The sequence below is a fragment of the Echinococcus granulosus genome, assembly GCF_000524195.1.
Source record: "Echinococcus granulosus chromosome Unknown EG_S00020, whole genome shotgun sequence".
NCBI lineage: Eukaryota > Metazoa > Platyhelminthes > Cestoda > Cyclophyllidea > Taeniidae > Echinococcus > Echinococcus granulosus.
The window spans coordinates 406,333-416,833 of record NW_020170400.1 but is presented as its reverse complement, the minus strand read 5'-3'; the positions used below and the strand labels follow the sequence as shown (position 1 = coordinate 416,833).

Genomic DNA, 10,501 nt, shown 5'->3' with positions numbered 1-10,501 from the left:
CCTTCCCAACATTAACCACTTTATGATTTTGGTCCATAAATTTTTCATGACGATCTCTCATTCCCTCACTAGTGTTGCCTCTTGTCTCAATTTTTCTCGGGCAATGCATTTCTTACCTTCGTTTATTTCATGGCTAATAATGCGAAATCCAATTTATTTTATTTTTAGATAAAACTTGCGGAAACAGGACCGTGTGTAAGAATACGAATCCACCCATAGGTAATCCAATCTACTTCGAATCGATCAGGCGGCTACCCACCTCTGTGCACAGAAATGTGATCCTTCATATTCTCTTTAAATGGACCTTCTTTCTTAGTTAAACAAATGCAGTTGCGTAAAGTCTGTTTAACGTAATGACTCCTCCTTTCTCCCTTTTTCCACTTTTGGCAGTGTTGCGCTTCTTTTAGTTTTTTTATCCCTATAAATTATGCGTAGTGAACGCCAAATGGATGGGAAGATCCAGACAATTCAAAGTCAAATAGGCGCTATCAATCAGTGCACATATGTATTGCAACTCGGCCGAAGGAGATTCTGAATCGGTGCATTTTAAACCTGGCGGGGTCAATGAACCAATAGGAGGCGAGCGGTTATTTGGAGGTAGAACGCAAATCGGCAATGGGAACCACTACGCAAAGTAGGTACAAATTGGCTACCCCCTCTCTGTAGTGATATTCTGTCCAAAAATGCTGCTTACAAATAAGAAAACTTTTGTTTTGATTTGAGAACTCAGAGCTGCCTGGGTGCATAGCGCAGCTTTTTGACTTGGCTGATCGAAATTTGCAAGTCGCCAAGTAAGGGTAACGAGGAGATTTTTGTGTAAATTTACGAATAATAGGGTGGAGCGCAGTGCCCGACCCTCACTTTTTGTAGCTAAATACGTTTTTTCCCACATCACAAGAGAGTCTCTCATGTTGCCATAGCCACCAAATGTTATGGTAACGTAAAGGTTAATTGAAAGTACCGCCGTTAATAACGGAGGACGCACTTTAGTCGAAATGTTAAGTTGGTACCACCGTTAACCACAAATCTCTTTAAGGGGATTAAAATGCGTTGTATTTCTAAATGAGGATTTAGCAAATACTTAGAGATATGTTTTTTATTAATCATATGTATGCTCCTAGCTTTGGCTGTGTCAAAAACCTCCGTGATGCTCTGCCCATCGATGAAGATGACAAGTTTGGTAGATCTTAGCCAAGATCTTAGCCTTTTGAGCCTTGAAAAAAGTCAACGCATAAAATGGTGTTGTTCTACCGTACAAAAGCCGATAATAGCAGAGCAGCTACGTAAACACACGTCGATGTTTGTGAAAGCACACAAATCCAACGCATTTACAGGTGTGATTAAGTGAATACCACCTAGGCTTAAAGTTTTGCCGAAAATCACATGTAAATTGAGGCTTGCAAACGGTGGTGGGTATGGCGACAGAATTATTCACACGTGTCTCGAAGGTACCGTCCCCTTACGTACTGGTCAGGTGACCAAATATAGAAATGTCACACGTCGCCAAAAATGCAGGGAATCCGGTGTGGGCAAAGGGATAGTGATGTCATATTATGGTTGCCAAATCATTTTTATGAGGTAGAAGAAGATCGACAGCTCCGCTGAATGCAAAAAATCAGTGGTTTTTAATAGAAGGCACTACTATGGCTTGGAAACATCTATCCACCAATCGGATTAAAGGATTAATTTTATCACTTTTCTTCTTTTAAACAGGATTTAATTGGAACTAGAATTACACACTTCAGAGAATATAAGTTAATTAAAATGAACAAGCCAATAAATAAGGTAATGACATGTAATTAATGACCTGTGCAAGAGACATAATTCGCATAAGCGTTGCAATATTTTAATGCCACGAATTATTTCACAATGAAATGGGCTACTTTAACAATGAGAAACTCTTAATGAAATTTATTAATTACACTTCCACTTGCTTCGTAAAACCCATGTTGCATGGCCCATGTGTATGCATACCTTATAGAAGCATAGCTACGGGTTATTGAATGCAACGGAGTCTATTTGTCTTGGTAACGAAACAAGATCCGATGAATGCGCACAGTCGCGTGGCCTGGTGGCCTCTCTCCTTTTTTTCTCGCCTGTTTGCACATGAACACCCACAACAGCTGACGCAAACGCACATACGGACGCGAATAACATTACCCAAGTAACGGTTCTGTATGTTTTCCCAATTTGACCTCGCATGCATCGAGCGCAAGACGTGAATTCCATTGACGGCTAGCCAATGGTTCTGTGATTGGGTTCAGTGCTGTCACCATGCCTATGCATTTTGTGGACAATGCCAATGTTTTGTATTCACATTCGTAATAAACAAATTAGCAAATTGCGTTACTATGTAAGCGAGGCTGGAAACTGCTACATCACGTGGTTGTCGTGGTCGACGTGGAGAGGTCTAAAAACTGCGAAAACTAATTAGCATAGTAGACTAGTAAAGTAACATACTATTGGGGTTCCTCCTGATTTACGAAAGGAGGAATCCTTCCAACTTTGAGGAAGACCTTCCATACTGCCTTTTTTTCCAACTGGTCGAGAAACGAATTAATCACGAATGCGACTGGTTATTCCTGCTAGTAGACACAAAGGATAACTATATTCCATCTATGAAAATGCCTTCTTATTTATGACAAAAGAGAAAAAATATCATTTGAGCTGTAGAATAGACCTGCTTTTTCTCTTTTTCTGTCATCTATCTGGCCCAAAGGACCCAATGGTTACTTGTAGTAGAGTTTATTTTTACTGTCTTTGATTCAGGCAAAAGTGTTTGTTACACAAGTGGCAATCATTGGAGCTGTCATTCGCCTTAGATCCCGTTTTTTAGAGAAGGAGGGCTGACCAACATTCATTTCCAATTATCATGCGGAAGTTACTTTTGGGGGAAATGATCCGCTCCCTCCTAATCCCCCTCCTTTTGTAAGAGTCACTTTGACAGGAGATAAGTGATCATTCGAAAGTAACATCAAATTCATTGCGCTAAAAGCAAAGTTAGTCTTCATAGATTGACGCAGGATCGCTTCATATGCCAAGTGTCAGAACGCCTGCTGTGGCAAATTTTTCACCATCTTACAAGCTTTGCAAAGTGAAGAGTCAGCAAAGTGGTCGTCCACCTTGAGTTTGAGTCATTTCCTTCCGATCATGGTACTTTCCAGTGCTAAAGAAGGATAAAAAAAATTTCTACCCCTGTTTCAGGCCACCAAAAGTTGGTGAGATGTTCTGGGTGATTGTGCTTTTTGTTGAAAATATTCTGGAAAGACATGCAACCGCCTATGAAGCACAGACATACGCCGATCTATCCTTGTTTTGTTTCCTTAATATTTTCTCATCACTTTAAATCGCCAAACCGCCTAAAATCACTTGAACCCCGTGAATGGAATTCTACCTAGTCGGTTAGGCAGAGGTTGCGAAAGGCTGTCGCCAGGTGTGTATAGTCTTTGGAGAAAGTGAGGCATCCAAAGGGAACCGTCTATAAACCCTCCGTCCTTGATGATCAGAAAGTACGTGACCCTAATGGCCAGAACAAATTGAGAGGAATGTGTCGAGAACAGTTGAGCCGTTTACACCCACATCAATTACTCAATCGGTGGTGTTAGTCGACACCGCATGCCATGCCTGGTGTGTGTTCTCCGCCTCTTTCACGAGGAAGCACGCCATAAGCCATTCGATGTAATGGTGAACAACCAAAAAGTGGTGAGGAAGACCGTGTGAATAGCAGTGTTTATTAACCCAACGGGCATGTCGTCGGCTATTCCTGATGGATATCCTTCCGTGGCACTATCTTCATGCGCCTTTTTTCCTGTGTTGACACCAGGACTAGACTATTAGGTGGAACAACGGTAACATTAGCTTATCAATTTACTCTACATTTTTGTCCGTGAAGAAATGCAGCAATTAAACTACAATTTCTGACTTCTTTTCCTCTTTCATCAAGGTCGTTAGCCTACCTCCCATTCTAGCATCACAGAATGAATTAATATTCTTGTCTGTTAGTACAGTTTCCAAGGCAATTTTTTTAAAAAAAAGATGGTAAAACATCGAAATTGATGAGAATTTAGCAAATTCAAACTCCTTTTACTTTCGCTGGGAATTTGGAGAGTTAAATTTAACTGTTAAAACATGAATTTGGGCATCGTACACACGCTTCATACACTCATTTAGGCACGATGGAGACAGGAACTACTTCGGTCCAATCTTGCCACTGATTTAATCCTCCACGCCCCCTCCCTCCACACCACCACTGATAACAAACTAATAGACGCACCACGTAGTCTTTTAAGATTTATTTGGAAATTTGGCTTCCAACACACAAGCTGATCGGTCTTCGCCGACGCCCACCCCCCATCGGCCATGGGGACCTTCAGCCTGTTGTAATCCAAGCCCATCAAAGGGGAAAAGATATTTTTCCCCCTTCCTTGCCACATTCTCCTTACACACACTTTTCAGGAGTTAATTGGACAAGTGACAACCGACCTAGCCCTCGATCAGTTCGCATGTAGCAAACATCTCCCAGCTGTGGAAATCCTGTGTCCTAGCATTCCTGCATGCTCTGGCCAAAAAGCCTTCAATGTAAGCTTGCATATTTTTCGCCCAAGGTGGCCGTAAGCACGCTCCCAGATAAAGTGGATAGATAAGGGTTCTTTCCCTTGACCTTGGTCAAGTGTACATTTCTCGGGAATTTCGAAGAATAAAATCCACACACCTACAGTTTCATGGAATCCGGATAAACCCACTTTCCACCTCTTCTCAATCTATGAATTTGAAAGGCATCAAAAAAAGTGAAATAACCTAGTATTGTTTAGTGGTGATGGTGCCCACCCACTCCATTAAGAGGGACAAACCTATCTCCCTGATAATGAAATCCCTCCGTCGAGTACGCCTCGAAATTGCCAGTGGGAGGAACGACAGTTGAAGTGCATACGCTCTAACCCCTATCGAGCTAGTATGTAATTATATTCGAACAGTGTAATCCCTAAAACGAAAGGCGAGTGTGGGTGCGAGTTTTGGCTTTCAAGTATGTGATCGAGAGGTAGAGAGGGAGGAGAACATGGAGACATAGAGAGAGACATAAAGGTTCCAGCCATGCACTGCGGCCGACGGTAGAAACAAGGCTGCCTTAAAATGTACTTTTAGAAGAAATACATTAGAGTAGTCTCATCCGCAGGCAAAATAAGACTTTCTGGCTTGGAGTTTGACAGACAGAGGAGGAGGGAAGAGGGAGGAGGTGGGGGTAAAGGAGGGAATGATGGGATTTGCCAACAACACAGCATTCACTTCTGTCTCAGCGTCTATCACAGTCATCCCAAGGACTGAAAGACTCTAGCTTGGGGGATGAAGAAGGGGAGCGTAAAGAAATCAGCAACCTAGGAGAGGATGGGGTATGAGCACAGCTTTTGAGACTACCTTTTGATTTCACGGTGACGGCAGAGGTCGCTTACTCGGAGGAGGAGAGATAGAGAGAAATGAAAGACAGTAAGCACCCGCTCGTCACTATTTCTGCAACTCCACGGGTTTTTTTTCTAGGTTTGTTTTCTGTGCACGTTTTTTTTGGTGAAAGTGTGTGTAAATTTTTCCAACATGTGAAATAAAACGGATGAGTGCGTCATAGGGAAGGAATAAATTAGGATGTACAAATGAGAAGATAAATGAAGACAGAATAAGAGGGATATCTACAATGAGGGACAAAAAATGTGGATACGGAGTGCGAGATCCCAGTTCTTAAGTGGTGGGGGCGAGAATGGGAGCTGGAAGCGTCTCTTGATGTGCTCCACAGGGTGGTTCCACAACATTGGTCGTGGAATCGGGGGTTCCAGAGGGTACCGCTTCTGGACCCACGTGAGGACGATCAAGTGTTGAGCGGAGAGAATGTTCGCCTCCTTCAGCCTGAAATATATGCAAATTCTGCGTGTTTGAACTACTTCACGACCTATCTATCTATTTATCTGAACTCCCATGTATCTAGATTATTCTGCAATCTGTTTTGGAATCTTGGCTATTGCTGCCCATTTCAATGTCTTAAAAACCGGTTTTTTTTGAATTTTTTGCCTTCTCAAAGGAAGAGAAGGTATGAAGCTGAATTCTAAAATACCCATCACCGCCCGTTAGATAAGTACTTTTATGAAACTCGATGGTAATCATCGTGAAGAGAATCCACGTGCTTCATTCTAAAGGCACCAGATGAGGAAGTAAGCGAGACCTTCCATAATTAAAAATTAATTGAATTTAGTCCAAAAAGTGTCGGTTTTAAAGGTGTTCCTTTTTTGAAGAAAGCAATGATATCAGATACATCAGAATTGTTATGCCGACAAACATTTGATTGGAGAGGAGAAGACACCTAAGACGGCATAACGCCTGAGGTACCGTTCATCCTAATCCAGTAACAGGCATTGACCCAAAAGAGATCAAGTAAAGCAATTTAATGAGTAGAGTACCAAAGCATCGGTAAGCAGAAAAAGTGGAAAAAATTGTAATATGTCAAGTCGTAAGCGCCATAAAAAAGACAATGAGAATGCCAAATAAGCCTCACGTAGACTACCAATTCACAAAAATTCATACCATAGCAGCAGCTACTTTGAACCAGGCCCCAAGCATAACCGACTTGGTATAGAAGAAACTGATAATTTTGAAACGGAATGTGGAATTTCATTGAAACGTTGACAGGTAATAGGGCTATCCAAACGCCCGGAAAAGTAGTGATAGAAAAAACCAACGCAGGAAATAAACAAACAGGATTAAACAACGGCATTTTTGAGTAATTCTGTCTCAAACAGCCGAGGTCATAAATACAAACTCAAAAAATCCATTTGTGAAAGCAAAGGGAACAGAAAGAGGAAAGGTAGCCCACAAACGTTAATACTAATTTTGCTTATTTGAACCATTCAATAAACGAAAGTGGCGTAAAACAATATGATATGATATTACAGCTAGGATTGTTTTCTGAAAAAAATGAAACACGAAATCGACAATTTGACAACAGTCATAGGAAATTCAGTTTCCGTAAAAAAGGTCCCGATTTGACAAGCTTAAGCTTTGATTCTAGAAACACTTCAGCAGGTTGTACCCCAGTCACCACATTTCCCAAAGCATCTCACACTTTTCACGCCTGCAGCTGCTAATCAGGGCTGATCAGATCAGACAGTGTTTAAAGCACACAGACACGTTTAATACTTAGGGCGTTAACAACATTCATCGGTTAAAGAGAGTTCAAGGTCATGCAATGCAGGCGAACTCACCACCACCACCACCACCACCACCACCACCACCACCACCACCACCACCACCACCACCACCACCACCACCACCACCACATCAACCCTAGAAGGTGTGGTGAGGTGCGTGAGCTGCCAACTTTGGGAAGCACAGCACATCGTGAAAGAAGTCACTCCACTGCTTCACTGAGTACAGAGCACAAGTCACACCCGCGGTCCACGACGTTGCTTTCCCACGACCAATCGCCTGGTTCTACCGCTCCCATACTGCATGGGACAAAGAGCACCCACTCGGTTGGAGGCAACAGCATTGCAAGTACCCTGCCTACACACTTTGACCCACTCGGTGACCAAGTAACTTGACAACACCATCGTGTGAAACAAACGCCCGAAATAGACACACAAAATCACCAGTCACAAATCGCACATGATGAAATGGAAAAGAGGAAAAATAACGTGCATCCAAACACTCGTCACTGATTCATAAACCAGTCGAAAGGCCTCATTCGTTGTGCGCAACTGAGTAAATAGAAGTATTTGTGCTTGCATTATGCAGTCTCGTTTATGTGATAGAACGTCCGAATATGGCATGGTTAGGTGGTAGGAGCTAGAGGCCGAAGACTGGAGACTGGAGGCCAGAGGTCGGCAGAACGTTGAGTCACTACCTTACTACCCAAACTGTACTTGAAATAAAGTGATGACTTGGGAAAGGAATGCTGCATCACTGTTAGCCCTTCAAAGACAGGGAGACACCAACCAAAGACGCGACATGGTGCGTGGTCCGTGATTCCTCCTCATCCTTGATACAACTGAAGAACGCAACCATTTGGTCATCAATGATGTGATCAAGGCTACGAACAACGATTGAATGCACATGTCTATGTCTAGGCTATGTGAAGCACAAACTGCCACGTCCACGTCTTGACAGCCAGAAGTGGTCACCACTGCTGCGTGCGTGAATGCGCTGGAAGGGGGGCAGGACACTGACCTGGTGTCGACACTGACACTGGCATTGACTCAGTCACATGTCCTCACGACAATGGTGTGCGCACGACGACCTGCCCTCACGACAAGTTCACACTTTCACAAACACCCCACAGTAGAGCCGCGATTGCGGGTGAATTAGTCACATCACCGTTGGAGCATTAATTGTGTCCCATGTGGGCAGTTGACGAAAGCCAAGTTGCTCCCAATTGCGACAGGAGAGAAGGCATTAGGTGCTGTGAGAAGTGAGACCTTGACAAATGTGGATTATGCGGAAAGGTGTGGTGGGGTGGGCTATGGGCTCGACTGGGTAATTCCAATTAACAGGTGATAATACAATTTGGCAAAGACACCACGTTAACTTGCCCAACCAATAAATAAGTCGAATGTGTATGCTAGAGATCTAAAAGTAAATAACTTTATTCGAATTGACGAGAGAATAAGCAAAACAATTCCTATTAAGAAAGGGAACTTTGGTAGGATGGAATAAGTGCTTAATAGTGCAATGAGGCTCCACGAATATGATACCTACAAAATAATATAAGGTCCGAGAAAAGTCAAAACTTGATAATGCCTCTGAATACGGAGTACAAAGTGGATACGTAAGGCAGACATTCAAGCATCAAAGAGTAGTGTTCAGACAGCAGACGTACACACGGCTCATTGTCCGTTGGTTGGAGAAATTCTCTCTCGGAGATTGAAAACAAGAAAATGAGTTGATCCTCTGCTGTATGAGAGACGCGAACCAACATCAAGTAGGTTCCAGTGGTTGCAAATGAGTGAACAAATTGAAGTTAAATAATTAGACGAATTGCACTAGATGTGAAAGAATTTCCTCAAAGGTAATTCTTATGAACAGTTTAGGTGATAAAAATCTCTCGTTTTCACTGGAATGCTTCAAAACAGGTACTCACTTTCTGGAATAATAAATTCATGCTTAAGCTTGTAATTTTACATTAAATTAGCACTTTTTGGTTTTCCTACAGGCCTACCCTACCAACGACCCTGGAGTGAATGAAAGGAACGTGAAGATACACCGCTTTATTTTTCATGTTCAACTTACATCCGTGTGTGTAGGTGGATGTGTAAACACCACAATGAAGTGGTACTGGTCTTTGCACGAAAATCAAGAACTGGGAAACCACATATAGGCAATGCATACAAGCACATATATCGAGAAATGACATTAATGATGCCATCTGCCTTTAGCTCGGTGAAACATAAATTGAGAGCTTATTCTTTGAGACAGAAGCTAAGGTGAAAAAGTCAATGCAAATTCACTTGGAAAGGAGATAACATAGACTTGAGAGCTTCATAGTGACTAATATGCGTTTATGTCGCGACATCTCACTTATCAAAGTATTTTTTAACATTATTTTCGTGTATTGCTTACAATTACCAATCCTTTACAAGTGGAAATTCAAAATTAACTGTTTTCTATTTATTAACTTTGTGAATCGCCCCTTTTTGTAAGCCTAAAAAAGTGTATATCGGGAGAGAAGAAATTTGGTTTGCGTCACAAATTGCCATCTTTTCCAAGTTGTTTCACTGAGGACTTACGGAAGGAGAATGAGACTAGAGAAACGTAATTACAGAAGACACCAAATTCGCAGTTTTACCTCACGTGAAGATGCTTATTTTGTCTTGTGAAGAAAAGGAGGAAAAAATAATAACAAGCATCGTGATTCCTAAAAGAAAGGTGAAGCAGATTATTTTGCATATGATTTACAACAATCCCAGCAATTGAACCACCATAAATACAATCATATTTTCTCCATCAATTAATAACTTTTGGTCCCTCTTGATATTTTTTTCAACTAAATTTACCGCCTTTCAATTCAGCCAAATCAACTTCCATAGATTAAAAATAAAACTTACTTAAAAGGTGTTAAAATTTCCGGCACGCATACACACAAGAAAAGTTGAAAAATTCAACATTTCGACAATGCATCCGGTAATTGGATTTTTCTGCACAAGAGATCGTACCAACACCAACTTGTGGGAATACTAGAGCTAATCGACGCACCCAAATGGGCCGATTAAGATGAGTTAGATGATTCAACAACTGAATGAGGGAATCAATGAACAACGGTTGTTAGGATGTCTGTGGCTCACCGAAAAGGTGAAGTAATTCCAACCCAGGACTAGGAGGACAGTCATAACAAACCACACCCCCAGACAACTATTTGATGGAATAAGGGGCGATTTCTTTGATATTTGCATAATAGAACTATTTTTCCTTAGATAGAATTGGCTGTTTTATAAATTCAGCACAATTTATTCTAGAAGGATGGGGAGAT

The 10,501-nt window shown here is 41.8% G+C and overlaps 2 protein-coding genes across 2 annotated transcripts in view; both read left to right on the top strand. All coding sequences in view use genetic code 11, as the record gives it.

Moving 5' to 3' along the window:
• Positions 1 to 6,347, top strand: part of EGR_03699 (hypothetical protein) — a gene marked incomplete at both ends in the record, with an annotated part of 10,453 nt that extends 4,106 nt beyond the window's left edge. Inside the window, 4 exons of the mRNA XM_024492948.1 lie at positions 169 to 195; positions 1,714 to 1,785; positions 3,944 to 4,038; positions 6,236 to 6,347. Coding sequence (XP_024352605.1) covers positions 169 to 195; positions 1,714 to 1,785; positions 3,944 to 4,038; positions 6,236 to 6,347 — 306 coding nt within the window. The remainder of the gene's footprint in view (positions 1 to 168; positions 196 to 1,713; positions 1,786 to 3,943; positions 4,039 to 6,235) is intronic.
• A 573-nt stretch (positions 6,348 to 6,920) lies between these two features.
• EGR_03698 (hypothetical protein) lies at positions 6,921 to 7,327 on the top strand (the record flags this gene model as incomplete). The annotated part of the gene is made up of 2 exons (XM_024492947.1): positions 6,921 to 7,062; positions 7,218 to 7,327. The coding sequence occupies 2 exons, from the start codon at positions 6,921 to 6,923 to the stop codon at positions 7,325 to 7,327; spliced, it is 252 nt and encodes an 83-aa protein (XP_024352604.1).
• Between the last annotated feature and the right edge of the window lie 3,174 nt (positions 7,328 to 10,501).